Here is a 27,770-nt window from a genome sequence, read left to right as displayed (position 1 = left end):
GAACCGTGTCGTCTTCCGCCGGCACAACATTCAAGATATGCCAAGCCTCCCCGGAACCGTGTGATATTCGCCACCGGAACCGAGACGAGGGCTCCACAAGAGTCCCGTTTAGATTCCCCACAGATTCACGGCGAGATCGGTCATATGATAGACTATTGAACAAAGACTACTCGAATTTTGACTACTCGAATTTTGATTAAATCTAGGTCTAAATGATCAATAATAGGGCCAAGTTTTCACGGCCGGTCACGAGAGATGCCCAGCCAGCCGCGTATTCCCGTATTGTCTCATCCCGGCCATGAAAAACATATGGCTTCGATAACCCGGCGAAATGGTGACCCCATAGTGTACCTAGTGTACCAGGATCCATTTCCCCATCATTCTGGAGAAAATTCCTCTTCCACGCGGATATGGTCTGGGGTATAAATAAAGCCCTTGCCCCCTTATCTCCTGATGAAATCCACAAGTGGTTTTGATACGCTGTCCTCGTTGGTCGATTCATCTTCAGCATGGCCATCACGAAATCCTCCGAGCCGGCACCTGTCGCGACTCTGAGAGAGCGTTCCCTCGCTGTCGCCGCGGAAGTCGAGCAGCAGCAGAGCTGGCTGGAGAGGAAACTCAAACCCAAGAAGATCACGGCCCGGTACCCGTTGACAGGCAAATCCTTATTGTATGCAACATGTGCCTTTGGCAGCTTGGGAGATGCCCTTTTCGGTTATAACTCTGGTATGGCGTCCTCGAATATGTTGTCAAGATATAGCTGCTGATTTGATAGGTATCATGTCTGGGCTGCTGGTCAACCAAGTGTTCATAACTCGCTTCTTCAAAGACTATGGAGGTGCTGATGGGACGACCACTGCGGTCGATCCTGCGATCACCGGCATATCTGTTGCGTGTTTGCAAGCAGCAGCGGCGGTAGGATCACTCATAGCCGGTCGTCTTGGAGACATGATTGGCCGAAAGAAGTGTGTCCGTGTCGGCGCTTTCATCTACTTCTTCAGTTCGTTTATTCAAATATTTGCCCCTGACTTCGCCACGTTCGTTGGAGGCCGCACGGTCCAAGGACTGGGCGTGGGATTCCTCTCTATGACTGTGCCTATCATCCAAACAGAAATTGCTCCTTCTCATCGCCGAGGTTTGATGGTGGGTATAGAGTACAGTTGTTTGATCGCTGGATATATGATTTCTTGCTGGGTGGACTATGGGTTTAACTTCTTGCTGCCACACCATATCTCATGGCAGGGGCCTTTCATCATCCAGATTGTGTTCTCTTTCGTCTTGTTTGTCATGTCATTCTTCCTACCAGAGACCCCTCGATGGTTGGCGTTGAATGGGTTCATTGACGAGAGCTTGCAAACAATTGCAGATTTACATTCTGATGGTAATAAGGAGGCGGAGGTAGTTCAGAAGACGTTCCTCGAGATTCAAGAAGCGGTTATCTATGAGCACAATCTTGGAAAGTCCGGTTGGAAGGTAACGATCCCTTTACTACTTGTGTGGCTTGTCAATCTCGTGCATTACTAACACCGGATCGCACTTTATAGGAAATGTTCACCCGGTATCGCAAACGAACCATTGTTGGAATCACAGTGCAGATGTTCGCGCAGATCAACGGAATCAACATCATCTCCTTCTACCTTCCGAGCACCCTCGCCTCCGCTGGCTTTGATAATCGCAAATCCCTGCTGTACACTGCTGCAAATGCTCTTCCCTACACCGCTGCAACAGTTGTTACCTGGTGGTTAGCGGATCGATGGGGCCGAAAGCCTCTGCTCATTCTTGGAGGTCAGTTTCTACATATATATCGCCATGAAGGCGAGAATCAGATTTACTAGTGAAAGCTAACAATTCAAACAGGTCTCGGCATGGCCGTACTACTAGCCATTGTCTGCGTCTTCACCGAAATTAATGTCGATGTCCAAGTCAAAGCGAACGGCCAGTATGCCTTCGTCATGCTTTATAATATCCTCTACGGATTCACCTGGGGTCCGATGCCGTGGCTTCTGCCTGCGGAGATCTTCCCACTCCGGGGCCGGAGTAAAGGCATGGCCCTGGCCACGACTAGCAATTGGATCTTCAATTTTATCATTGGAATGGTCTCTCCGGACGCTTTCGCCGGCATCCATGGTTATTTCTACCTGGTGATTGCAGGATTCTGTCTCAGTTCGGCCATCCTAGTTCACTTTTACTATGTCGAGACAGCACACTGTTCTCTCGAAGAGATTGCTGTTGCATTCGGTGACAAGGCATTTGCGGATTCTGATGCGGAGGTTATGGAAATGGCTGATGCGAAGAGTGAGCAGGTGGAGTACTCGGCATGAAGGAGGTCTGATGCTGGATTATCTTATACGGCTTTTCCTCTTCGTGGCTTTTGTACTAATGCGTTTCTGTATATATGATGCTAAGACGATGTAATTGCCCTTGGACTTGTCTTGAACTAAATCACTAAAACTTAGCTTGAACATTTCCACACAAGTAGATTAATCCAATGAGATATAAATAAGTGGGCTATGAAAAATCCAAAAATAAAAAGAAAAGGTCGTGCCCGGGATCGAACCGGGATTGCTGGTATCAGAAACCAGAGTGATGACCATTACACTACACAACCGAATTTGTTGGATCTCGATTTGAAAGTTGGTTCTATATACGATATCTACAGTTGGGCGACTATTTTCTCACTATGTTGTTGCAGGGAATGAAAGATATAAGAACCGCGAAAGGAAGATCATGGATTGCCAGAAGGTTTATGTTCAGAACCTACAATGATGGACCGTTACACTACTCGATCCAAGTTCCTAAGCCATATTACAAAGAATTTTGAGATATTTCCCTAGTTATACATAGAAAAGTCGTCTACATTCTGGAATTCGGATTGATACTTATTAACTTCAATCGCAATGGCTCCGTAATAATCATAAATATTCTACAGCTGCAAGTTAAATAATATCACTTAATGGTTCTCAATGGACGTCGCTTTTGAGCAATTATTGTTCATATTCATATCCACATTTAAAGACGCCGAATGCTCTTTAGATTATCCACAATAAGAAAGACTCTACAAAGGCAACTATGTATCTGATTTGAGAATAGTAAAAGGCTAACGAGGTCCAAACTACACATTGAGTATGAGTTTCCCAAAAGAGCTCTAACTATCCTATCTGCAGAGGTTGAAATAGAACTGATAATCCTCGTTCCGAACCTTTTAGGGCTATTTTGCCTACTTCCCAGTAGGGAAGTGGACCCCCTGGCTTATGAGGTCGTTACCTGTGATCCACACAACAACCCAGGTTGTGTAGTGTAATGGTTATCACTCTGGTTTCTGATACCAGCAATCCCAGTTCGATCCCGGGCACGACCTCTTCTTTAAATTTTTTTTGTTAGGGAATTCTTTTCTGCTAGTTAGTTAGTTAACCATCTCCTAGTTCCAAGGTTATGAATATATACGTCCGGAATAACCATTTAACCGAGGCCCAATCAGCTCTAGCGTAGAAAAAAAAAACACAGACACATAAATACGGCCGGCTCGCCCGCGTCTTTGCTCTTTTTCTTTTTTCTTTTCTATCAACTTCACGGGGCTCCACTTTGTGGCTTGCTGAGGCTTATCCTTGGGCTTCGGCCTTCATGGGTTTTCTTCCGTTCCCGGCCCTGGAGAGTATAGAAAGGCGTTCCTCTTTATACAACACTTTTATAGCTACGCTAGGGTATCTTTCGGGATGCCCTATGGGCGCTGGCTGTGGGGAGGACGTCACATACCTTTTTTCGCTCACTTTGTGTGATCTAGCATAGATATTGAATATAATGTTGCTTCAGGTTGATTATAATCACAATCTCTTGGGTATATTCGTAAGATATTTTGAATAATCTTGTAGCAGATGGGTAGAGGACTCTTGGCCTTGGAAGGAAGATTAGGGCAACATGGAGTTAAGAGGAGATACGGGCCAATGAATTCTGGGAATTGCACTTGAAGTGTTAGCAAAGCACATTAGGCCTGACAAGTGCTGCAGCACTAGGCCATTGGTTCGGTGCTGCGGGAGTGCTGCAGCACTTGGGTAAAACAGCACCAAAATTGCCATAGTCCCGCAGCACCTCGCAGCACCGTAACCCAGCAAATTGCCCAGGTGCTGCAGCACTTGTCAAGTAATGACAAGGCCTACTCCGTATCTTGCGAACAACTCATACATGCAGTCTGCCGTGGATGGGTTTAGAGCTTAAAAAGTAATTCCCTTTGTACAAATTTGTCATACATGGGCTGTCTCATTTGAAAACACTGGCATAAGATTGAAACCCGTAGATGATGTGAATAAACAATGGGAATCTCATGTACAAGCTCGGTATGTAATATGCTATGATAAAAAAAAAAACACTGGACCAGAGTCCTATGCCGGTCAAGGATATCTTGAAAGAAATAAAAAGAAAAGGCTGATAATGCTGCATGGGACATCAACGAGTCTGGAATCGAAGCGTCAAGAAAAGCAGAAAACGCCAGAGTCACCCATAAATTCATGCCCAAATACGGTACACCGGCCCTACACCGGCCCTCCAATGGCACACCAAACACCGACAAAACCAACATCACGACATAGTCCAGTGGCATAAAAATCAAATGCAACGGAAGAAATAATGTAGTCGAAAATCACCGGGTATCTCAAGCCACAGACATATGTGCATCGACAGACGAAGGTTGGCCTTAAGAAGAATCAGAGCACACCACCTGGAAGATTGATTTGTCCTTGTCGGCCACCATCGAAGCCAGCGCTATTAGGCGCTGATGCAGGCCCTGGAGTGCCTGCAGGGTTGTCCATGTGGATTTTTCGCAACATGAACATTGGCTTCCGTCCTTCCTTTTCTAGCTGCTTGAACAAGAGAAGGGGCTTTTCCTGCAATTCCAGACAACGCTCTTGATCTCCATAAACAATGTAAAGCGCATAGTTCTTCCAGTCAGAGTTGATGTTGTATTTCTTAAGAGCAGCCGGTAGGACCTTGTAGCATGGGTCTTCCCAAGAGACTCGGAATGATTTGAAGATTTCCACGCTATTTGGGTTTTCGCTGCCGCCTCCACCTCCGCCGCCGCCTCCACCCCGTGAGTCAGACCTATCAAGTCGTGGGTCAAGACGTGATGCAGTGGATGGTGTCTCGGCGCGGGATGCTGGAAGCTGACTCGGAGTGGATCGGTCTCTAGAATGTATTGTCGGTGTCTGTTCGGCATAATCATAGGATGTGTTGCGATTCGCGCTGGAGAGTGGTTGGGTGTATGACCGTGGATTGAGTGTTTGAGGGTGAGCGTGGTGGTGGTGAGGCGACGTTGGTGAAGGAATTCCGGGCGATAGTTGTGACCCGGCTGTTAGATGGGACGAGGCAGTGCCTGACGGATTAAGGGTGTCGTGATGAGTGCGTCCATCATGGCCCGTAGGTGGAGGGTGAGTTGGCGAATTGTTTTTGGATGAATTACCGTTAGGATGGATGCGCTTGGAGAAAGCCCGCGCAATTTTAGATGATGAAGATTCCTGCGTGATAGTGGGTTGGGGAGTTGACGTGAGAGTGGCCGAGCTGTCGTGCCAGTTTTCCGATTGCCCATGCGAACTGGGTGGAGGCAATGGATGTGACCGATCTTTTACCATTTTGATCACTGGTAGAATTTCTTCGCGCAATCGTCGGTAATCGTCTGTGATCCGACGCAACTCTGTTTCAACCAACATGAGTTTTTCGTCTCGAACTTGGATCGATTTGATTAAACGCGCGAGATCCTCTTGTGTAGCAGTTTCATTCATACTCTGGTCCGCCGCTGCAAGCACGGGTTAGAAGTGAGGTTAAATCAGGACGTCGGAGAACATACTAAGTGGAATATAATGGTCTGCATCCAGAGGAACATCTTGCTTGACTTTGATTTCATACACGCTTTTCAAAATCGTCAGTCGATGTCCTACACTGTTAATGCCCATTTCCTTCAGCTCATCATGCTTCAGGGCAACCAGGGCTTCACCGACGATCCCATTCTCTGCGTCGTAGATTATGGTTAGTAAATAGCGCTGCCTAAATATGCTCGAAGGAGTCTGCTCACCTCGAAATATACCGTGATACTGCAGCAATCCAAGTGATGTTAAAAATTCATTGCATTCATCAACTCCCCATTCCGTGATGAGTGTTCGCGGTGAACGAGGACCATCGATCGGATGTCCAAATTTGGTCGGGGTGTGTTCTGTTGAATGAATATCGGAGTCCGTGGGAGAAGATTCCGAGTCGATGGGAAGGTGAGGTGAAGTTATGACACTGCGTTCGTACTCATCGTCCGCATCGGAGTCGGCGTGGTAGGAGGTATGGAGAGACATGACGGGAGATCTTCGATGGCAAGAGAATATTCACCGAAAGTAGAGATGAATGATATGGGAGGTTCACGGGCGCCACCGCCAGAGTCAAGGTACTAGGGCCAGCAAAGACAAACAAAATGAGTGTTGGCGGTAATGCGCCGAATGCTCTATCTTTTGACGCGCGGGCAGAACGAGGGGACGTCAAGACTTGAAGGTTTCAAGTCAAACATGGGCGGATTCGCAAGATCTTCCGGCAGGGAGGAGTTGTATTGGGTATCTCCTGCTCTGGCCGAAATAGGTTCTCGATAACTCCTTTCCGAGGAGGGGTGTTGCCGTCGAGTGCAAACACGCGGCAATCAACAAGATCAAAGCGGGGAAGGTTGGCGGTTCAGGGCCACGGCGGGATAGGGGCGTTGGAAGAAAGTAAGGCCACCGATTAAAGCGAGTGATATGTCTCTATTCTCTGAAGCAAAAAGTTCACTGACGTCTGGGAGCAAACTTAGCGCAAAGGTCGAGATTAGGCGAAGAGGACGCTGGTCTGATGAGAACGGGGTCCACGTGACTGGGCCTGGACTCTTTTGACTCTCGAAGAGTATAACTACATCTCTTCCTTTTTCCAAACTCAGAATATGTTTTCTGTTGACTTGGGGAATATACTATCTACAAACTCAATATCTCTGGGATGATCGAATTGAATTTGTTATCCACCCCCGCCTTCATCAAACCTTGGAATGATGCCAAGCACTTACGAACCATTATAGCTTGGCAGCTCCCTCTGTCCTTTACTCCAACTAGGCACTCATTGATCTCCGATAATGCTAGCTGAACCGACTGCGCTTGAGACACCCGTCCTAGGTATGGTCCCCTATGCCAATATCCTCGAAGCCCCCTTGAAAACAGGTTTAGGCATGGCCATTAGTGAGTGGCCTGTGACCGGATATACCAGTTTGTGTAGATTTATACCCCAAGCGATGGTGTAAGTGCTTACCGTTGATTATTCTATCGGTTGCAAGTTCAAGACATATTGCAACATCTTCTTGAGGCGCTGTCCTCATCAGAGCTCTCAGCCCGTATTTACTGCTGGTGTATTGCCAGTTTCCCTTGTACGGGGCAAGTATTAGCCTTTTCTATGATGCATACAGTTTGACCGAGATGAAAATACTGACGGGTCAAGAAACCATACAGTGATAATAACATAACGGGCCAGAAAAGAGTTACTCCTAGGATATCTCATCATCTAAAGGCCACAGTTCGTCAGCAGAGGCACGGCTGATGCCGGCGTTGGCTATGATAATAATGACAATATCACAACTTCTGCAAAGAGTATTCGCAATCGCCGCATTTGAATGAGAACTGCAATATATTAATTTCCGAGAAACTAAGTAGTCAATTTTACGTCCCTCTCCGAGCCTCGGGCTAATAATCCGTGGCCTTTGCCGAGCGTCTCCCGTCTCAACCGCAGGGCTTGATTCGGCTATCCGAAAAAGTAAGCCGATGAGAAATAATCCATGCCAGGATCATACTTTTTCACGGTAACATTCGATTTGCGGGGATTAAAGACAATCGAGTAGACTTTGTGGGGCCTGGAGTACCTACTGCGTCATCAAGAGCTATAGTTAGAAGAGCCAAAGCTTCAAGGGAAAATGCAGTGTTTCGAAAAAGGGGGATATTCAGAACCCCAGTGTGAATTGGTAGTCTATTCAAATGTAAGAGCGCCCGTAGACTTCGTATGTAAACCCATGGAATTTGATGCAGCCAGACCGAAACAATCTGTACTCCTTAGAAAGAAACCCGCCATGCATGATCGCATTTTCAAATGCTGCTTCCCAGCGCCCGGTGTCTGTCATTATTTCTTGTCGCCGTTGGGCGCACTCTCTCCCTCCAAGTCGGCCACTTCTCGTATGATATCCTTCAATCCACGAACACCCTCGTCGACCACCGTTTCCGGAATGCGGATATCGATTTCTTCAATGTACTTCAGAGGGTCGTATGAGTGATTTTTGGCCTTGTTGCCTTTCCTGACACCGTTGGTCTCTTTTGTTCCGTTTGTAGTTTCACCGTTCGCGACCTGGGCCCCTAGTGCCGGGTGGGTTCGGCCCTCTGCTGAAGCGAGCACTGCCGCCATCACATCGTCGAAGGTCTCACAGCGGCCGGCGCGGAGGAGTTCTGTGGCGAGGGTGGTGACCTTGTCGGTCCAACCCAGGCGATGGAGCGAGCCGAGGAGATTTTCCTGCAGATCTTCGAGTGCGCAGCTGGCGGACAGCTTGACGAGGAGGTCGGATTCGAGGGCGTCGGGGGTGGAGGAGGCTCCGTTGGTGGAGGCGGAAGGAGGCATTGTGATGAGTGGGTTTCGGGTTTCGCAGGACAAGGCCTGAGCACGAGAGAATGGCACGATACGAGCTTTTAGGACAGAAGCTCTAGTTCCGAGTTGCGCACAAGAAATGAGGCAATGCTTTGCGCAAAAGCGAGGTTGTCGGAGAGGGGCCCGCCCTTTATTTCAATGCGGGATTGAAAGCGGATTAGAATTACATTGCATGTAGTGCACAATAGACATGCATAATGAGCAGACAATTGAAGCTGAATAGAAAATAAAAAATAGGAGAGTAAATCAATAGGAAGACTCGCATTGGCGGCTACCAGATCGGACAATCGGCAGTGTGGGTCCGAGCGGTGAATCGCCTTTGTTTTATTCTTCGAGTCTTCTATTCTTCTATTGATATGTCTTGTTTAATCTGACTGATTTCTAGTTATATCATTCATACTACCCTCGTCTAACACGAAATATACACCCGATTTGGCTGCGCTAGCAGGGTAACTACGACTATGTTGTTGATATCCCTAACAGATCCAAAATGATGTATGCATCTTCGGCCTACAACCCAGTGTCCTATTTGGACTTAATCTCAAATGGACCAGGCGCAGGACTTGTCAATGCCCAGGCAATCCCGTCACTCATAACCTCGTCCCACCTCTCGCTATCGGGTAGCTGCTTGTACCTCCTAAATCCATGGGGGACGCCGGGGAAGACATGCACATTGGTAGGAATACTGATGAAATATTTAGCTTCTGAACACCTAAATCTTAAAGATGGCAAAACTCACCCGTTCGCAGCGAGATGCTGTCCATAGAACAGACCCTCATCTCTCAATGGGTCATTTCCCGCGATTCCAAATGTAGTAGGAGGCAAGTCCTTGACCTCTTCCGCGGTAGCATTACCAGGGCTCATCCGACGATCCGCAGCAGCATCCTTGGCATCGACAATCCCGAGAAGCTCGGTGAACAATCTTATTCGAGTCACCGGCAAGACAGGCGCCTCGGCGCATTGCACATAGCTCGACAAATCAGGACTCTTGAGCAACTCCAGTCTCGGCGCATAGTGGTCCCCATGCACAAGACAGGGAATCATGAGGACCTGACCAGCAATTTTTGGACAGGCTGCTAAGCGCTTATCATCGCCGCGCAGCTGAGCCAGCGCCAACGACGCAGTCAACCACGCACCAGCTGAGATACCGCCCACGACAACCTGCTCGCCGATCCCGCCAATCTTGGCAATGTTCTCGTGTAGCCAGACAAATGCGTCTTCGACATCGTCCCAAGCAGTGGGATAGCGATATTCCGGAGTGTGTCGGTAGTTGATATTCAAGACCATGACTGGGGTACCCTTCTGGACACGCGAGGTGACAATCCGCGAGCAAATGGCATCTTCAGAAGAAAGTGTTCCGAAAAGAAAACCTCCACCGTGAAGATGGACGTAAACAGGTAGGCGCTCGGAAATTGGGACGCCGGCGGGTCGGTAGGTGCGTGCTTCGAGCGGCGTGCCGTCGCGGGCTGTGATTGTGTAGTCGTGCAGCTGGACTGCGGCACCGACATCAATCATATCTTGGGCTGCGGATGCTTCGCGGCCCTTGTTTAGCAATGCCTTCAGTTGTTCCGCCGAAAGGTCCGTGGGGAGCTTAGGCAGCGTCGGCTCGAGGTCGATCCATTCGGCACTGGGCCTACCATATTCAGTGAAGTCGGCCATTGTTGTAGTGGTCAAAGTTAATAATACTAGAAGAAGAAGGGAGGGAAATAAGAAATAAGCAAGAAGCTCATCATCTATCGGGGTTTAATAAACCCCGCCAAGTCAAAAGACAGAGCCACTCAGAGAGGGGCATCGTGGAGGGGTAGTCAATTCATGTACAAATGTAGTCCGTTGCATTTCACTGAGAGACAATAGCGCCATCACCTTACCCCCACATCACCTCGGCTCGGCTACCGGTAACAGCGTATATCGGCATTTGGGAACCCCGCATGAAGATGGAATATGTAGATATATCGTGAACGAGAAAAGACGCAACAAGTATAACTATAAGGGTATAAGGGTAGACAGTATCCGCATCTGTTTTATAGTTGACTGGTAATCTCAATTGAAACCAAATCAAATCGAAAACCATGGAGTCTGGCTTTCCATCAGAACCCCCATCGCGTTCTTTAGTTGGCAAAGCCGCCATCGTAACAGGTGCAGGCTGCCTAGGCGATGGAATCGGAAACGGACGCGCGATTTCAATCCTTCTTGCCGACGATGGCTGCGACGTAATCTGCGTCGACCTCAACCTAGAGTGGGCGAACAAGACCGTGGAGATCGTGAACTCGAAACCCGGTCGTGGACGAGCGCTTGCGATTCGGGGAGACGTCACATCCGAAGAAGACTGCCAAGCAGCGGTGCGCTTTGCAGTTGAACAGTTTGGACAACTGGATATTTTAATCAACAATGTCGGCATTGGAGGCGCGGCGGGCACTGCGGTGGAAGTTGATATGTATGATGCAGTGGGCTAAGAGTATGGAGATCAATGTTGCCAGCATGGTACAAATGGTCAAGTATGCCGTCCCTGAGATGAGTCGGAATAATGGCAAGATCAAAGGGAGCATTGTGAACATGGGTAGTGTTGCTGGGTTGAAGGGTGGTACACCTCATCTGCTATACCCGACTGCCAAGGGTGCTATAGTCAACATGACCCGTGCTATGGCGGCTCATCACTCTCCCGATGGGATCCGTGTAAATTGTGTCTGTCCAGGGGTATGTTTAACATGTTTGTTGTATGAAACCGAAGCTGATGGTACTAGATGCTGTACACGCCTATGATGTATGGGAAGGGCATGAGGGAAGAGGCGCGTGGGGCCCGTCGGAAACGGAGCTTATTGGGAACTGAAGGAAATGGATGGGACTGTGCTGGAGCTGTTGTGTTCCTTGCTGGACCTCATGCTCGGTGGATGACTGCTGTGGGAATTGGAATGACGAAGAGTGCAAGTGTCAATGCGTAGAATTGAGACTTGCATTTTTGCTCAAATGTTGAGCCTTTCTGTTGACTTCATCCATAGATCACTTGATTCTTTTCTTTCGTGTCTCTCCATTCATCACCACAAGAATGCTTACATGGCCTCTGTACCTGATGATGTAGGACTTGATATTTTGGATATTTAGTTGGCCAGATATCATATTAGCAATTTTTCGTTTGGAACCTCAGGATTCTTTTTTTCCATGTATAACTTGTGATAACCATCATAAATCTGAATTCAACAAACAAACAAGCAGTATTTAGCTTGAAGAATCAGGGAGCAACTCGGGCTACATGACCCAGGTGTCAACAGAAGTCTATTACAAACAGTGTGGAAAGAAGACTTCGGTCAAGGTTGTCGTCTAGCAAAATCCGAAGAACTATGTAAGTTGTAAGTTGTCGTTAGCTATGTTGTATCATGTATGTTGTATGTTAGAGCTTTGTACAGAGAAGGGCACGTGCTCCATCCCCACTTCCCCCACCTATTGAAAACTACCCCGCTTTTATTCAACCAATGATACGTAATAGAAATTATCGTCTAGCCATATTGGGCCTAGTCTATTTATTTTGCCGGTTGGATTATTCTGCCAAAATTAGCCGATTACATATTCACCGCATTGATTCTAATAATTTTGGGGCCCATAGGATAAAACCCCCTGGTCACGTGACATACACACACGAGGTGTTCTTCAAAGGGCCATACTTCTTTCTTTGCTCTCACTGCCGTTTCGTTATGATCTCACTCTTTAGGACTTAGTCAAACCAAATTGATATCGAATTTCTGGAGCTTCCGCATCAGTCTATACATATATAGAGGTATAGAGATACACTGTAATCCACAGTGGTTCCCTGTATTCTTATACTAGTCAGATCGGGAAGGCACTACGGGGCATTGTTTGCTATTTATTGCTATATAAATAGATCCTCCCCCCACCGCTCTCTCTCTCCCCGTCCACTTCACCATTACCTTTGGAATGCTACACAATCTTTCTCCCTGATCAAGACCATCCTTGTGTAGCCATCTCTGGCAAATTCAATCTCATCCTCAGAACTCCTATGAGAAATGCCTCCTCCAAACAATGACGGGTCCTCATACATGAAAAACAGTGCCATCCATCGAATTGACATGTCGGTTCCCTCCGACCCTAGCCACCTTGGTCAACTACGAATAATACTAACATCTAATAGGCGTTTTTATATATCCCAAGATCGACATCAGCTCTTCATGACTGTTGCCAAGTATGACGAGGACTATCTCAAGCACCCGAGCGATAAGGAGCATAACATGCAACCCATAACAACTGTCTCTTCAGGGTTGCAGCCCGCCTCAATGACATTCGAGCACATGATAGCTGTTGATGAGCAGCCCAAGAATGTGTTGGTGAGGTTTTGAGTGCCGTGTTCAACACGGAACAGTTGGATCTAGGTTTCGCAGATTCTAAATGCAGAGTTGGGCTGCCGGAGCTACCATTATCTGGAATCATGACACATCCGAACTTATCGGGTAGTCGACCAGAGCTATCCGGAGGATCATAAAAAATAAGAGGAACTTCCTATCGAGGTGGTGAGAGCAAAACGGTCTTACCGTTCTTGCCGGATCGTTTTCCTCCCCATTATGGGTTTTCAGTGGTCCCTACAAATCCTGCAAGCCCTTGATCAACTCACTTGGCGCTCTGCAGGATAGGAAGGAACGATCCGTGGGAGGAAGGAACGACATCAAAGCTGCCGCCATTGAGAACTTCCCTTTCTAACACGTGGAAAAGTTTTCTTCGAGCTCTACTCGATAGACGTCCAATTACGACACTCGATGCATGATCATAGCTCTTGACTGGGGCCCATGAGGTAGCTTCACGCGGCGCGGTTCAAGTATGGAGGGATGTGGTACGCGATATGGGACTGATTGCATCGGTCGATCACCCCGGCAGGATCTAAACGCGAAAGTCGTGGGCGAGGTCAAAAGGACTGAGTATTGGCACATGATCTGTCTGGCTGAGAAGGGAGCCCGCAAAGGCAAATGACCGGAGCTTTCGTCAAGAAATCAGTAAGAATTTTTCTCCAGCCTAAGGTTCAAGACTCTAACCCGATATAGGCCAGCTTACACGACACATATAAGACTCCATGCAGCTCAAGCATGCCTTGTTGACAACATATGACCAGACCGTCTTCCTTGAGACAAGTGGACTTTGGAAGAGAGGTAGGCACATATTGCGACAGTGTTTCTTCCATCTAGCACTGTTGGGTGTTCAAACGACCCAAAGTTCTCACTTAGATTGCGCGACTCTCAGTCGATCAGAGTACGCTACCCCGATATCACCAGATTGCGCCAATCCCAGCAACTCCAGACAAGAGATCTTTAGGATTTGCTAAGACGTCTGACAACAATACTTCTTTGAACCCGATAGATTTGCTCGGCTTATTTATTTCGACAGCTGGCACTGCCCCGCAAGGCGCAACGAACCGAAATTTCTACCTTCCTCTAACAGCAATGTATGGCCGTTGGTGTAATCAGCTTCTCAACACTGACCATAAGCCGAGTATGTACAGCTGTCTCTGGGTACCAAATGCGAATAAATTCTTTCTCGGTGCTTCGATTGGTGGGTGCGTTCACAAAGACCACCTTGTTGGGTCTTGGCCATTACCTGTTAAGCGAGCAAGATACTGGCTTGTGGGTGGTGAGCATGTTACGCTGTCTGGATGGTTCTTCAGCAAGAGGCCCGAAGAATACCAAACCATCGGCAATTGCGCGGAAACATATCCCATAGTTCATCTCTTACGGTAGGTTATCCTCCAATTTCTCGCGGCAACAAGCTATATTGACACGAATAGCGGACTTAATGCGACTAATGGAAATGTTCGCGGCCTCGCTCTAGCAAAGAAAGCGCTGAGGGCATCGCAGTATGAAAACACCCTCAGCGGCCGTTTTCGGAATGCAGTTACCAATCCATGCAAGAATTGCCAGTTTCTGGTTGAGCTACATGGAGGAGACTTGCAGAACTTCTGTCGTTTTGCTGGGTCTGCCGGAGCGCCAGCCTAGGACGACCCATGAGAAAAGATAAGCGATCGGAGCCAAGTTGACCAACTAGTTGGGATAACACTAGACCTAATGACCCGAACGCACGAGTCAACCTGGTTATCGACGAGGAGCTGGGCTTTGTCGTGACCAACGGCATTGTTCCTGGCAAGGTCTATCCCTACTACGGCAATATCTCCCCATTTATCTCCCCATTTATCCCAGACTCTATGACTGCGAACCAGAAAGCGCAGGAAGTATAGATTGACAAGGTGAAAACACAGAGGGTAGAACTGTGGATGGGTGTCCAATGTGATCTATGGTCCCTTTTTATCTGGGCTAGGATGGATGCCCTATGGTGAAGCAGATCAGTTTTCCTATAGTTAACAATGAATTTCGTCCTTTTTTTCATTTTTAACCGATTAACTCCTGCTCTTGTCTTTCTTCTTGTACAGTAGCAGAGCAATATATGTACATTATAATACTAACCAAGTAGTACATACTAAGTGTCTATGATCTGCAGGCAGAAACGTTATACTATTCAGGCATCAACATGTGAGGATCCACCTTCCCTTTTCGGAAGCACATGTTCATATATTTCACAGCAACTCCTTCCCCCTAACCGAGAGTACCCCAGTGGCTGAGTGGGCTCGCACGCATTCACCTGGTTATCTCAGCTGCCTGCGTTCGACCTGCTCGGTCCACAACCATAAACTTTCCAATTATGCACCCCCAACCGTCTTCTTCCCACCGCAGGTCCAGGACCCAGTTCTGCCAGCAGGCAGGAAATTGACGATCTTGGGGTCGAACAGATTGTCAGAGAGCTGCTTTATGGGCCCCCAAAATTGGTACATTGGGTGGGCAGTGGCTAGCACTGGTTGGGACTCTCATTTTTTTGGTTTGGTCAACTGCTCGTTATACAAGCTCTAGACACTCTCGTTAGTTTGTATCTTTCCAACGACCAACTATATTCGAAGAATTGACTGGATTTATTGTTATGACCTCTTTCGTTACCGGTGCCACTATACTTATCTATCGGTTTTGAAATGAAATTGCGTCCACTACCAGGACGATGTGGTCAATAGGACGGCTGTCAATTCTGATCGAATCCTCAATTCTGGGATATTTCGTAGGCCAGACTGCGGCATCACTGTTCAAAATCAGCTTTATCTCCCAATACCACAACCTCCTTTGTACTTACTATATGTACTTTATTTAGAATTATCCATAGACGTGCAGCCAAATCGATCCCCGATTGAGTCAGGAGTCGTCACTGTCCCTATAAATTATGCATCAGAGATTATCTTTACAAGGATGCATGCAAGCCCCGACTAGGAGATAAAAAGACCCAATAAACCAAAGATGGCGAGGCTACCTAAGGTGGCCGTACCTCGTCCTACGGTTAAAGGTAAATAATATTTAGACAAAATATGGAGCAAAGAGAACGCGAATAGACTAGCTCCACAAAAAAAGAAAGAAATAATCACTCTCGTCGAAGGAGGTGACGAACAAAAAAAAGTTCTCACAGAGATGCCTCGCAAAAGGGGGAGGGAAGAAGAAGAAGAAGGGCAAGAAGAATAATAATAAGAAGACAGCCGGCAAGAATCAAACGCCAGTTATACATTCCAATCCGTTCCGCCAAAGAGTATGATTCGCTGAGATGAGAAGAAACGCCATTAAATGCCGGGGAGAGTTCGTGGTATAGTCATTATAGATCACCGTTTGTGTCGGTCGCCACCATGCGCTGTTTCTGTTTCTCTTTGCTCTTCACCGCCAGTGCGTCAATTGTATTCTGCACTTCGTGTTTGGCCTCTGTTTCGAGGTTGGTGCGTTCATCCGGCTCAAGCGTTTCCTTGTCCCCGACGCGCTCGTAGAGCATGCGAGAGATAGATCGGTTGATGTTCGTATATTGCTCTTTCGAGATGGTCTTTTTCTTGTAGTGAGGTTTTAACCCAGTGCCCACCATTTTCTGGATATCGGCTTTCAGGGCCAGGGATGGACCAGCTCGAGTGGGAGATGAGTCGGGTGAGCGGGATGCCCCGAAACACAGTGCTCGTTGGGGGATGCGGGAGCGAGGACGACCGGCCTGCCGTTGTGGTTTGTCTTCTTTGGCACCATTTGACGATGGACTACCTGATAGGGACACTTCGGGCGAGAAAGGAGGAGATGAGGGTTGGGCGGGGGATGATAGTTGAAGAGGGGAGATGGGGCGGCTTCGCGAGAAAGGTGGTGGTGTAGCCGAGAGGACAGGGGAGGAGTAACGAGATGAGGCGGGAGAGATGGAGGGAGAAGATAAACCAGGAGATGGATGGTCGGTAGGAGCGACAGATGTCAAAGGTCCATATGAATGATTCGGTGCGTCTTCGACTTCCTTCAATAGCGAGGATAGGAAGCTTGGTCCGGTGGGATTATCACCGCTCGGTCGAACAATGGAGCTCCCGGCTCTGGATGATTCACCATTTTGAGTTTGCTGTGCGCGAGCCGCGAGCTCCTGTGGCCTCCTCGTTCGAGGACGCTTCAACTTGCGCTCGGGTTCTGTGGGCTCGGGGGACGGCGACATGGTCGGCTCTTTGCGCTTCCTGGCTGCACTCGGGTTGTTTTCGATCTCCCGCGCCCTCTCGAAGGCGTTCCAAGCCCGCATCTCCTCCAGCGACTCGGGCTCTGGTGTCGGAACTCGAGGAACCCGAGGTCGGGATGGTCGGGCATGGTCAAGATCGAACAGGGATGCTGTGTCGCGAAACCGACTGCCACCACCTTGTCGCTCGGCGACCTCAAAGCGGCGTTGCCAGGCTTGAAATTCGCGCTGGTTGGCCTCCTCGCGACGGCGTTGTTGCAGCGCGCGTTCGGCAGATCGATCGTCATCGAAAGGGAAATCAAGATCGAGATTCAGATGATCCCAGACAGATTGCCAGACTCGTGCCCAATGTAGAGAATTCGTCTGAGTTCGATTCTGTAGTCGTCTCTGCTGGGCCCTAGTTCGTCGACTCCGCTGTTCGATCGCCCGCGACGGCCGTGCTGATACCTCGGGAGCAGGTCCCTGAGCACGTAGCTCCTCACATTGTTGGCAGTACCATGACCCTGAGGGGATCTCGGTCAAACCTAAGCAGTATATATGAGAAGGCCCATCACATCCGTCGCACAAAAGGAGAACATCCTCGTTATCGGCTTGTCCGCAAATTGTACATGGTTGGAAATCGATCAAGTCATCCTCCACATATTCAATAATCATAGAAGGGTCAACTTCGGCCACTTGAGTTCGGTCCTGAACAGCGTAGGATGAAGTAACAGTTCCTATAACAAATCAATATAGTCAGTACTTGTAACCAAGAGGTAACCATGTTATAAGTCACAAAAATCAAGGAAGGGGGAGCGTCATACCTCCGACACTATCGCTCAACTCCACCATATTGAAACTTCGCCGACATATTGGACAACTGTTTGCCCGTTCAACCCATGGTTTTAAGCAATTATTATGTAGGACATGACCACAGGGAAGTAGCTGAGCGATCTGAGAGTCGAGCCCATTGAGGTCGCCATCCTTCAAATCAAGGCTCACAGGCTCAAGAGGATCACCCGCTCCTTCACCAAGGTCTCCTAAACAAACAATACAGGTATCGGACATGAGAAACAGATTTATTAGAGAAGGCGAAGTCCATGAAGAGCGACTCTCGAGAAGTGTAGAAGCGAGAAAGGTGTGGGGAGCGCCTTTTGAAGGTGGGCCGGATTACCGGACTAACGCAAAGCAGGAACGTGACGGAGGCGAATGATGTACGATGCCCTGGATTGGCGGGTTTGGACTATTTGCGATCTTGGTATTACCATGACTACATTTGAAATACTGGGAATTCTCTATTGGACTTGTTGTTTTATGGCTACTAATTATGCTTGAGTACCTGATTTGGTCATGGACATCCTGCAACCATCCAACAAGGTCCCTGTACAACACAAAATACACAAAGTCCCTAGTGCAAAGTGGCCGTCGATCTACAAATTAAAAATGACTACATTAGGCGCCCATGGTTTGGCTGAAACCTGAATCACACCTGGGCAGCCTGGACAGTTTTCACCTTAGTCGAAAGATCAATTTGCCCGGAGCCCTGGGTTAACAGGCGACCGGATCGTACCAGTAGGATGTATCATGTGGGCCGGAGGATGCTAGGCACCTGGTGCAAATGTCCAGGTGCACGTAGAAAGTACGAAAGATATAGTTCGGAGCGCAGTCGGTCCAAGCACTCAGACAATACGCTAAGACCAGGTGACCTCCAAACCAAGACCACTGATGTTGTGTCGAGTCTACGTGACTGTCCAGCACCGAGTAACCACAAAAGGCCGCAAATCTGCAGTCCATCCATATGACTCACGCGGTCGCAGAACGTCGAAGGTAATCAGGTGGAGGGTCTGGATTGCGGTGGATTGTCTATCATGTAGGCAGCGACCGAGGCGAACTTTGAAAACCAGTCACATCGATATACGGTATACTCGAGGCCGAAGCGGATTGCAACAAGAATTGTATTCCCGAATTTTTTCATTCATTTTTGGGTAACCGTAAAGAAAAATGAAACCACATAATCCTCCCATTTAGACCTCAGCGATCTCACGCAGACGACGGATGGTGGAGCGGGTGGCAGCGGCAGCGGGGGTGCTAGATAAAATAGAACCGTCAGTAATCTTTCGTCGTTTGTGCATGGTAGATCGCGACTGTGTGCGCCAACTAAGGTCGACCCCCAGGTCGCATCACAGTGTCGCTCCATGCTATAGCGGGCGACTTACGAGACGACGTAAGCACCGCCGGCAACAGTCTTGTCGCAGCCCTTGCACTCCCAGATACCGACAGCCTTGCGCTTGACGGTGTTCTTTCCGCAGAATGTGCAGACGTAGCGGGCGTGCTGGGTGACTTCCATCTTCTTCACCTGCTTACGCAGGGAGGCACCGTATCTATTGGGATATTGTTAGAATCCTGGTCGCCGTATAGGAGTATTCGCTATGGGTCGTGTGTCTCGATCGAGGAAATCACAGTCGTGTGGGCGCGAATTGGACAAATGTCATACCTGGTACCATATTTACCGGTGATGCCGACCTCTGTAGAAAATTGTTAGCATTGAGCAATTCGTTTTGCGGAGTGTTGAATTTGAGAAAGAGGCACATACTCTTGGTGCGCTTCGTCATCTTGGCTGGTGGAGAGGATGAAGATGGGTATTCAACAGGAGACCAAAAAAGGACGCTTTGAATGAGGGCGGGTTGTGCTGTGGATTCTCGCTTAGGGCTCTTGGCTTGGTGTGATCACCTGACCATTTTGAGTTAGTGGGCTTACGTCAGGAAGTTGATGGCCTCAGGTTTCCAATGCGTACTTGGTGTGTTTCGGTCCACAAGGTCCACCAGATGAGGCGATGACGATGTTGGTGGATGTGACCTGGTTGATTTTGGTAGAATTTCCAAGAATCTGTTTGATTTGATACTTGATATTGAAAACTTTGATTTTCACTTGATGCCTTCTATTTCAGGTGTCTGATGTATGTATAATTTCCCTCTTTCCCTCTAACATCATTCAAGATGACCCTGTACAATAATAGATTTGTATAGTATCAAAACCATCCCAATCCGGCCTGATTCCGTTCGAAACCACCGGCCCCCCCGGTCTCCTTTTCTCGGGCTAATTGATCTATCCGATCACGTGATTCTTCCATACCATGAAATATAAACATCTGCAGTTCCCTGGTCAAGATAGAATCTCAATTGTGTGACATAAGTTGCCTCTATTTCTATGTAAAGCCCCAAGAACTCTTTCGTGACTATTCCAACTACTCCTATTTCCAACGCCCCACACTGCGTTTTGAAACGTGCCGAGGAGCTTGTGATTTGCCGGAAGCTCCCTTGTTCTACAAACTACATCATAAACTCCAAACCCATCGACTCAACCACCATGACTTCCAACCGACAGTATGACCTGGTTTTGCTGGGCGTAACTGGCTATACTGGCCGATTTTGCGCAGAACACATTGTGCAGCACCTTCCTACCGATCTGAAATGGGCTATCGCAGGTCGATCCGCAGAGAAACTGGAGTCTATCGCCCAGGAACTCAAGGGTCTCAACCGAGACCGCGTGGACGCAGGTACATAACCTTACTGTCTCATTTGTCTATAGCTTTTGTATCTCAATGCTCACTCTGATGTGATCATAGATGTCCTGGTCATTCAACTGAACTCCACCGAGCTCAACGAGCTTGCCCTGAAAACGCGGCTGGTTATCAACTGTGTGGGTCCATACCACTTGTACTCGACCCCAGTCGTGGAGGCATGCGCTGTCAATGGAACTCACTATGTGGATGTGTAAGTTTTGCTTCATATCTGATTCGAACACTTGCTGATCGTAACAGTTCTGGAGAAACACCCTGGATCAAGTTGATCATCGAGAAGTACCACGAGACCGCCAAGGCTAATGGCGCTATTGTTCGTTCTGCACCCAATTCCTATCAGATATATTCATACTAATTGCGGACAGATGATCCCTTGTAACGGTGTCGAGAGTGCCCCTGCTGATCTGTTGGCATGGTCTCTGGTTAAGCGAGTCCGAGAGGACCTCGCGTCTTCAACCCGCCAGATTGACAGCACCATCAAAGAGATGAGGTATGCAATTTCATGTCCACAAAGAAACCCATTTCTAATCCATTCACAACAGATCCTCCGGTCCTAGCGGCGGCACCATAAATACTATTCTAACCATCTTCGAGGGGTTTTCAATGTCCGAGCTATCCAAGTCAATGACTCCCTTCTCATTGGCAGCATCCCCGCCACCGAAAAACATCCCCCACGACTCAATCCTGGAAAAGATCTTCGGCGTGCGTTCAATTCGCGACCTGGGTACCGTGACGACCTCCCCGTCTGGTATCTGCGATATAACCATCGTGCAACGCAGCAGCAGCCTGATGCCAGAGCTGTACGGGCAGCAATTCGTCTTCCGCCAGTTCCTGTCGGTCCGTAACGCGCTGGTTGGCGTCGCCATCCACATCGGCTTCCTGGTTGCACTTTCGCTGCTTGCGCTGTCGCCGGTGCGCTGGCTGGTGAAGAAGTTCGTCTTTGCCCCTGGCAGTGGTCCGCGCAGAGAGGACTCGACAAATGACCTTCTCGAGTACCATGCCATCGCTACTGCGGAGAGTGCTCCGGTACAGCGCGTCTTCGGTAAGATCACTTACCACGGCGCAATGTACCCCTTTACCGGACTGTTGCTGGCTGAGGCTGCCATGGTTATTCTTAACGAGGAGGAGAAGATTAAGAAGGTCTCGCGTGGTGGCATTGTTACTCCCGCTACGCTGGGTCAGGACTACGTGGACCGCTTAGAGAGGGTCGGCTGCATAATTGACACCAAGGTTCTCCAGTACTAAATACTTTGATCGTTTACGGGGTGAGTTCCAGCCTGTGCAGCTATGCTGGCTCGACTTGTTATGAAGCGCATGTTCTTTTTACTTTTCCGATATGAAATATGTATTTTCACAATAATCAATCAATCCTGCCTTCTCACTGTGCCACTGTACCTATCGTTCCTTCAATCAGAGCTTGCCAGACCTTCCATCGGCAAAATACTGTTGATTCAACCAAGACCTAATAATCTCATTGACTTCCTCGGGTTTCTCCCACAGAGCCCAGTGCGAAGTATCAACCTGCTCCAGGGTCAGCCGTGGAACCTGCTGTCTCATAGATTTACCCAAATAAGGCGGCAGAGCTTCGTCCCTCAGCGCTTGGATAAACAGGGTAGGAATTTGGACCCCGCGATCGAGAATAGGAAGCTCATCGTCATAGTCCAAGTCACCAGTGCGGTAGTAATTAACTATTGAGATAATTAGCAAGCGTCCGACAAACGAACCCAGAAAAAACCATACGTGGTCCATGAAGCCCATTGCGAGCAAACTCATCCGTATAAAAGTCCAACTCCTAGAGAAAGAAAGTCAACATAAAACCCCCAACCCCGAATCAACTAAGCCCAACTTACCTCGTCGCTCAACAACCTCGACGGCTTCAACTGGCCAATTTTGTCAAACAAAACGCCGTTATTAGCATCGAACCCGACCTCACCCGCCTGCGTACGACCTCCATAAAGCGCCATCAAAAACTGCCGAATCTCATCCTTAGACCGAATGGCCTTCTCCACTTTCCCGCTCTTGAACTGTAGCTGGTACGCGAAGTGCGGGGACAAGTTCCGGACCATGTATTCGATAGAGATATTCTTGGTCATGGGTGGTGAATAAGGCACGCTGACTGTGAATATGTGTTTTACTAGCTCCGGATACCAGAGGACAACGCGGTAGGCGAGTACTGCGCCCCTGCTCTGTGTATTAGCTTTGTGGTTCTGGAGGAAAGGGGGGGTTTGCCCGGTGTTGCTTGCCAGTCATGTCCACCTAGGATGATTTGGGTTTCGCCTAGATGGGTTGCTAGGGCTTTGATGTCTGCTGCGCAGCTTTTGTGGGAATACGGGGCAATTTCGTCTGGGGCGTCCTTGTTGAATTGTTAGATGATAATTCATTCCCATCATCCATACATAGGGTAGAAGGACTCACTGTTCGTCCGTATCCGAGGCAGTCGGGAGCTACTACTCGGAAACCCATGTCTACGATCATGGGAATCTGATATCGCCATCCGATAGAGAGATCGGGGAAGCCATGGATCTATGAAGAATATATGTCAACGTGTGTGGCTTTTTTATTGAGCTAGCCGCTTACTAGAAAGACAGTGCTTTCGTATTCCCCTGATTCAGGCTGGCTGAGAAGGTAAGCTGAAAATCGTCAGTTCGGATTCATTCCGGGAAATATCTTCTTCAAAGTATGCTATGCTCACAGTAGTTATGGCCGTTGAGTGTGGCGGTCTTATACTCAATACGAGAGTCACCCGATACTCCGATCTTGTCAACTGGCATGATGAGTTGATTCAGGCAATGATAGTTATGTCTTCAGTTCAGTTTGCAGGGAAAGGGATGTTTATGTGCGGAGAACAGATTCGTGGCCACCGTCTGGGCTATTTAGAGTCCAAGCGTTTAAAGTACAACCCGGGATCAGGCCCCGAGGGTCCACAGTGTAATACCAATACCATCAAATACGGTTGAATGAAGTCCATCCACTTCGAATTAATTGGATTTGCTGTTTTAATTGAAACTATCTGTAATAATACCATATGTTATGTGCGGATCACCCGCACTAAATGCGGGATTTGATCCCGTAGCTGTGCAACCCCACATATCAGGTGAAGTCGATAAATACATCTATACAACTTGAGACCGATACAGACCAAAAGGAAAACCGGCGTCAGAGTAATAAAAGATATATAATCATGCATGAAGCTAGCCCGGAGAGGACCTCATGCCGAAGAGATGACATACCCTCCCAAGTGTGCCTCGGCACGTTGGAAACAATTAGTGGGGCGCCAAGATACTCTATAAACCCTACATTTTATGTTCACGTATGTACATAGCCCACACGTATATTGGAGGTTCATTCTTAGCTCTGACGTACGACTAATACAAAAATATCGATAGAAATCTGCATTGCAAGTATACATATGGGGCTCGGGTGAGGAAAGATTCATGCCTTCCTCGAGAGGCGCTGCTTCGTAGGAAACGACCCGGCTTGCCAATATCTCAAATCCGAATATACGCACCATTGCTGCCAGCACTCAAAGTTAGACGGTGAAGAGATGCAAAAAGGAACGGACTAGGTAGGTTGCTAGGATAATCCAAAAGTCGCTGGACTTGAGACTGACATCTTAATGCTCGAACGACTGATGAAAGTGGTTTCCGGTTACAAACAGTCCAACATACAGACGCCGACAGATGTTTCTGTGCAAGTGGAGTTGTTGCAAATTACATTTTCTTCGTCTATTCTAGGCGGCCAGTACTTTCCAAATATCGAAATAGACGATTGTCATTGTAAGGAAGGACGTCTGATAAGATCATAGGTGTTCAAGAAAGGATGGGTGGCCACGGAAACGGAGAATGGATCAAGTTTGACAAAAGTCGAGGATGTTATTACATAATAGCAGACGGAAATTATCACAGTGGCAGAATTTATATGCATGGGAAATGGCTTTATTCAGAATTGGAATTGGAGATAGGGACCCTCAATCAAAGCCCACCCATCATAATGTTTATGAAGACCGCCTTGAAGCCACATATTTGGGGGTTGGGTCATGCCATACCCATCTAGGTAATCGACGAAACATGACCGAGACCGAGACATATCAGTCACGAACCCTGCAGGTGTTGCTTCCAGTCCAGCTGCTCCACCTAGAGCCCCGCTGGTCCTAGTCGCCAAATCGTCTGTATTGATTGCGAATCCTCGAGGTCTGATAGTACAGCGCGCGTTGCCACCATGCCTGCCAGCTTGTCGGGTATTGTTGCATGATGCTGCAAAAGCAGTCCAAGGCACAGGGACATTTCGTTGAATTGTATTCGGGTCCAAATGTTCGTTGATATCCTTCATTCGCGGAGCAGGTTTGAATAGTCCACCGATAGGATGTTTTTCACGTGCTCGCAGTTGTAAAGCTTGTAGTCATTTTGTCGTTAGGCTGAACATTGTAAACCCGCCGGACTCATGCTTGGCTCCCCTCCACTTGGACACCAAGCCACAAGCCTCTCTTGAAGATCATTGATTCCTGAAACTTTTCTTTTGGTAGAACAGATCCGTCCTCGAACTTCCCAGATTGATGATCTTGGGGCATCCATCGCGATCCTTCTCGAGACGCGTACATTCAAAGCAGTAGAACGCATCACTGATGCCCTCGCCACCGCAGACCACACACTTGTTCTGGTAGTTACCGAAAGAACACTCGTCGCAAATGCGGACGAGAGTCGTGGGGCGCACGTAGGAATCGCAGACGGGACATTTTCCATCGCATTTGTCGCACAGACGGCCGATAGAGATGCCGGGTTGCTTGCGGCACATGACGAGATCGGGGTGGTGACGAGACATTGTGATTTAAGTGGCGTAACAGGCAAATGAGAATATTAAAGCTGTATAAAGTGGAATGAGGTATGATTTGGCACTCGCTGGGAAGTAAGAGGAGAAAAAGAAAAGCCGACGGTGAACGCCCCAACTAAGTGGTAGGTGCACGTGACTTCAAGTAATGTGATTCTATGCAACATGTCTCGTTATTTTGCGCCTCTTGAACAACTCCAATATCTGACCCGGATCGGAGCACTTAACGTCGCTCATTTCTTCCACTAATTTGTTTCCTTCTTACAACCAGCGTTGTTTGCCGATCACCATGTCTGAAGGGTATGTAGCTTTCATCACCCCGTGCAACCCACGCGCGCGCATTGTAATTGGAGCGCTCTAGCTAACGCGCATATTACTTTGACAGCCCCGAGACACTCGCGTCGGCAGTGGCCGTTCCCAGCCAGGATAATATTCAGTCTCCGGAGTTGACAGCCAAGCGACGAAAGTCTTCAACTGCAGAATACGACACTAAGCGCCGACGACTCAGCTCTACAGACAATACCTCCCCGCATTCTCAGCGGCACCGGCCGTCATCCCCTCCACCTGCGACAGATGAGTCTGTGGAGAAAAAGCCTACGCGACTGCGCGCAGGTCGAGATGAGGATCGCAAGCGGGGTCAGCGGTTATTCGGGGGGCTGCTTGGTACTCTATCGCAGAGCTCAAGTTCCGCGGCACAGAGACGTCGCGCTGACATTGAAAAAAAGCAGCAAGAGAAGTTGAAGTCGCAGGATGCCGAGTACGGTGAATTGAAGAAACGGCGAAAGGAACAGCGGGATGAGATTCGCAGAAGAGAAACTCCTCTGTATGAGCGAGAAGCGGTATGTTCATGTTCTAGTCACTTATATATCAATGGGGTATATGGTGATTAAATTTTTACTGACTCTTCTCATTCTCAGATGCAAACACGGCATTCGAATATGCTTGCTATGGCACATTTCTTCAAGACACAGGCAGAGCCGGCTCTGGTGAGTTATGTATGCTGTTTATAATATTGTAGCCATCAGCTAATTTATTTTAGTATTACAAACCATGGCAACCCAGACCTGGCGACGATTCAACGATAAACCAGCAAATCGAAGAAGCAGAGGCGACTGTTGCCCGAGAAGTCGCCGAGTTCGAAGCCCGATATCCACCAGAGGCATTTGCACCCGAACAGCCAACGCTGGTTGAGACACAACCAACTCAGGCTGAAGCACAAAACCCTGCAAACGAAGAACAGCCCCAATTGTCAGAAGAGCAGCAGCAAGCAGGTGGTCCTCAAGACCAGCCATCGGCTCCAGAGCACGAGGCAGATCCGACAGATTCAAAGTCCAAGGAAACAGCTCAAGGTGCTCCGAACACGGTAGGTGTAGACACTAATGGCCAAACTCCCGATCTAGTCAAAACGGACGAAGCCACTGCCAAAGTGGAGGAAAGTGCTGTTCAAGATCAGCATGATGCCCACCGAGATGATGACGGAGGCGAGGTCGTTGAGGATAACGAGGACACTGTGATTTATTAGTTTATAGTCGACCATAGTCGACCTTTTCATGCCAAGTTATGTTTCTTTAGGCCGAAACTGACAAATACCCGGGAGTTTTCGTTCTTGATTTGATATTGTGTACGTGAGATTCGTCTTGGAGCTCAGTAGGATTGTCTAAGGCAATATGATAACAAATATCCACGTATGCTTCATCCCAAACTACTTCAACATGGCGAGGACATCAGTATAATAGCAATCAATTATTCTCTCTAGTGATGTGACTACCTTTGCCAGGGTGACTACCTCCGAGTATTCGGCTACGGAGATTTACACCCCTCATGTATTCCGTGGGACTCGTCAAGTGGCAATGAGAGCCACGACTTCAGGAACATCCACGAGAAAGCCCGGTTTGATATTTGTTGCTGACCTACATGGACTTCCACAACATGATGATGTTGATGTCCCTGTGGTAGGTTAGGCAGCATGTGCTACGGGACCCTCTGCCGACGCTATCTCATGGGGCTACGGAGAGATGGTATCCAGAGGGATGTGGAGGAGAGAAGAAGAGAAGAGGAAGAGTTTGGGGGAAGGGGGCCCTTTTATACCCCCAAGTCGAGCCCATCAAATCAATTAGGAAATCACCAGTCATGTTTCCAGCTCTAGTGACCTCGAATGATTCTTTCTGTTACTCACACAACC

General features: G+C 48.3%; 13 protein-coding genes across 13 annotated transcripts; 6 read left to right on the top strand and 7 right to left on the bottom strand.

Annotated features, from left to right (window-relative positions):
• Nucleotides 1-509: 509 nt before the first annotated feature.
• On the top strand, nt 510-2,321 carry N7518_002417 (sugar porter family MFS transporter; the record flags this gene model as incomplete). The annotated part of the gene is made up of 4 exons (XM_057183345.1): nt 510-726; nt 776-1,473; nt 1,545-1,785; nt 1,858-2,321. The coding sequence occupies 4 exons, from the start codon at nt 510-512 to the stop codon at nt 2,319-2,321; spliced, it is 1,620 nt and encodes a 539-aa protein (XP_057044795.1).
• A 2,376-nt stretch (nt 2,322-4,697) lies between these two features.
• Nucleotides 4,698-6,326, bottom strand: N7518_002416 (adaptor protein STE50; the record flags this gene model as incomplete). Its single annotated transcript, XM_057183344.1, has 3 exons — nt 4,698-5,782; nt 5,834-5,995; nt 6,059-6,326. The coding sequence occupies 3 exons, from the start codon at nt 6,324-6,326 to the stop codon at nt 4,698-4,700; spliced, it is 1,515 nt and encodes a 504-aa protein (XP_057044794.1).
• Nucleotides 6,327-8,151: 1,825 nt separating this feature from the next.
• Nucleotides 8,152-8,640, bottom strand: N7518_002415 (uncharacterized protein; the record flags this gene model as incomplete). Its single annotated transcript, XM_057183343.1, has 1 exon — nt 8,152-8,640. One exon carries the CDS (start codon nt 8,638-8,640, stop codon nt 8,152-8,154), a length of 489 nt encoding a protein of 162 aa, XP_057044793.1.
• A 552-nt stretch (nt 8,641-9,192) lies between these two features.
• On the bottom strand, nt 9,193-10,326 carry N7518_002414 (alpha/beta hydrolase; the record flags this gene model as incomplete). Its single annotated transcript, XM_057183342.1, has 2 exons — nt 9,193-9,352; nt 9,407-10,326. 2 exons carry the CDS (start codon nt 10,324-10,326, stop codon nt 9,193-9,195), a joined length of 1,080 nt encoding a protein of 359 aa, XP_057044792.1.
• A 410-nt stretch (nt 10,327-10,736) lies between these two features.
• Nucleotides 10,737-11,606, top strand: N7518_002413 (SDR family NAD(P)-dependent oxidoreductase; the record flags this gene model as incomplete). Its single annotated transcript, XM_057183341.1, has 3 exons — nt 10,737-11,101; nt 11,145-11,361; nt 11,409-11,606. The coding sequence occupies 3 exons, from the start codon at nt 10,737-10,739 to the stop codon at nt 11,604-11,606; spliced, it is 780 nt and encodes a 259-aa protein (XP_057044791.1).
• A 1,239-nt stretch (nt 11,607-12,845) lies between these two features.
• On the top strand, nt 12,846-13,128 carry N7518_002412 (uncharacterized protein; the record flags this gene model as incomplete). Its single annotated transcript, XM_057183340.1, has 2 exons — nt 12,846-13,001; nt 13,069-13,128. 2 exons carry the CDS (start codon nt 12,846-12,848, stop codon nt 13,126-13,128), a joined length of 216 nt encoding a protein of 71 aa, XP_057044790.1.
• A 1,028-nt stretch (nt 13,129-14,156) lies between these two features.
• On the top strand, nt 14,157-14,893 carry N7518_002411 (uncharacterized protein; the record flags this gene model as incomplete). Its single annotated transcript, XM_057183339.1, has 4 exons — nt 14,157-14,218; nt 14,276-14,395; nt 14,447-14,632; nt 14,719-14,893. The coding sequence occupies 4 exons, from the start codon at nt 14,157-14,159 to the stop codon at nt 14,891-14,893; spliced, it is 543 nt and encodes a 180-aa protein (XP_057044789.1).
• A 1,445-nt stretch (nt 14,894-16,338) lies between these two features.
• On the bottom strand, nt 16,339-18,036 carry N7518_002410 (putative PHD and RING finger domain protein; the record flags this gene model as incomplete). Its single annotated transcript, XM_057183338.1, has 2 exons — nt 16,339-17,921; nt 18,009-18,036. The coding sequence occupies 2 exons, from the start codon at nt 18,034-18,036 to the stop codon at nt 16,339-16,341; spliced, it is 1,611 nt and encodes a 536-aa protein (XP_057044788.1).
• A 1,172-nt stretch (nt 18,037-19,208) lies between these two features.
• N7518_002409 (60S ribosomal protein eL43) lies at nt 19,209-19,796 on the bottom strand (the record flags this gene model as incomplete). Its single annotated transcript, XM_057183337.1, has 4 exons — nt 19,209-19,272; nt 19,401-19,565; nt 19,679-19,709; nt 19,778-19,796. The coding sequence occupies 4 exons, from the start codon at nt 19,794-19,796 to the stop codon at nt 19,209-19,211; spliced, it is 279 nt and encodes a 92-aa protein (XP_057044787.1).
• Nucleotides 19,797-20,550: 754 nt separating this feature from the next.
• Nucleotides 20,551-22,009, top strand: N7518_002408 (saccharopine dehydrogenase family protein; the record flags this gene model as incomplete). Its single annotated transcript, XM_057183336.1, has 5 exons — nt 20,551-20,740; nt 20,810-20,957; nt 21,005-21,077; nt 21,130-21,254; nt 21,307-22,009. The coding sequence occupies 5 exons, from the start codon at nt 20,551-20,553 to the stop codon at nt 22,007-22,009; spliced, it is 1,239 nt and encodes a 412-aa protein (XP_057044786.1).
• Nucleotides 22,010-22,174: 165 nt separating this feature from the next.
• N7518_002407 (alpha/beta fold hydrolase) lies at nt 22,175-23,535 on the bottom strand (the record flags this gene model as incomplete). Its single annotated transcript, XM_057183335.1, has 7 exons — nt 22,175-22,452; nt 22,505-22,556; nt 22,615-22,945; nt 23,008-23,117; nt 23,180-23,287; nt 23,342-23,394; nt 23,457-23,535. The coding sequence occupies 7 exons, from the start codon at nt 23,533-23,535 to the stop codon at nt 22,175-22,177; spliced, it is 1,011 nt and encodes a 336-aa protein (XP_057044785.1).
• A 1,720-nt stretch (nt 23,536-25,255) lies between these two features.
• Nucleotides 25,256-25,582, bottom strand: N7518_002406 (PHF5 family protein; the record flags this gene model as incomplete). The annotated part of the gene is made up of 1 exon (XM_057183334.1): nt 25,256-25,582. One exon carries the CDS (start codon nt 25,580-25,582, stop codon nt 25,256-25,258), a length of 327 nt encoding a protein of 108 aa, XP_057044784.1.
• Nucleotides 25,583-25,877: 295 nt separating this feature from the next.
• On the top strand, nt 25,878-27,110 carry N7518_002405 (pinin family protein; the record flags this gene model as incomplete). The annotated part of the gene is made up of 4 exons (XM_057183333.1): nt 25,878-25,888; nt 25,974-26,427; nt 26,506-26,574; nt 26,628-27,110. The coding sequence occupies 4 exons, from the start codon at nt 25,878-25,880 to the stop codon at nt 27,108-27,110; spliced, it is 1,017 nt and encodes a 338-aa protein (XP_057044783.1).
• Nucleotides 27,111-27,770: the final 660 nt, after the last annotated feature.

The sequence above is a fragment of the Penicillium psychrosexuale genome, assembly GCF_028828465.1.
Source record: "Penicillium psychrosexuale strain IBT 29551 chromosome Unknown utg000002l, whole genome shotgun sequence".
NCBI classification, from domain to species: domain Eukaryota; kingdom Fungi; phylum Ascomycota; class Eurotiomycetes; order Eurotiales; family Aspergillaceae; genus Penicillium; species Penicillium psychrosexuale.
Note: the sequence above shows the minus strand (reverse complement) of the source record. Positions and strands in the feature narration are given on the sequence as shown.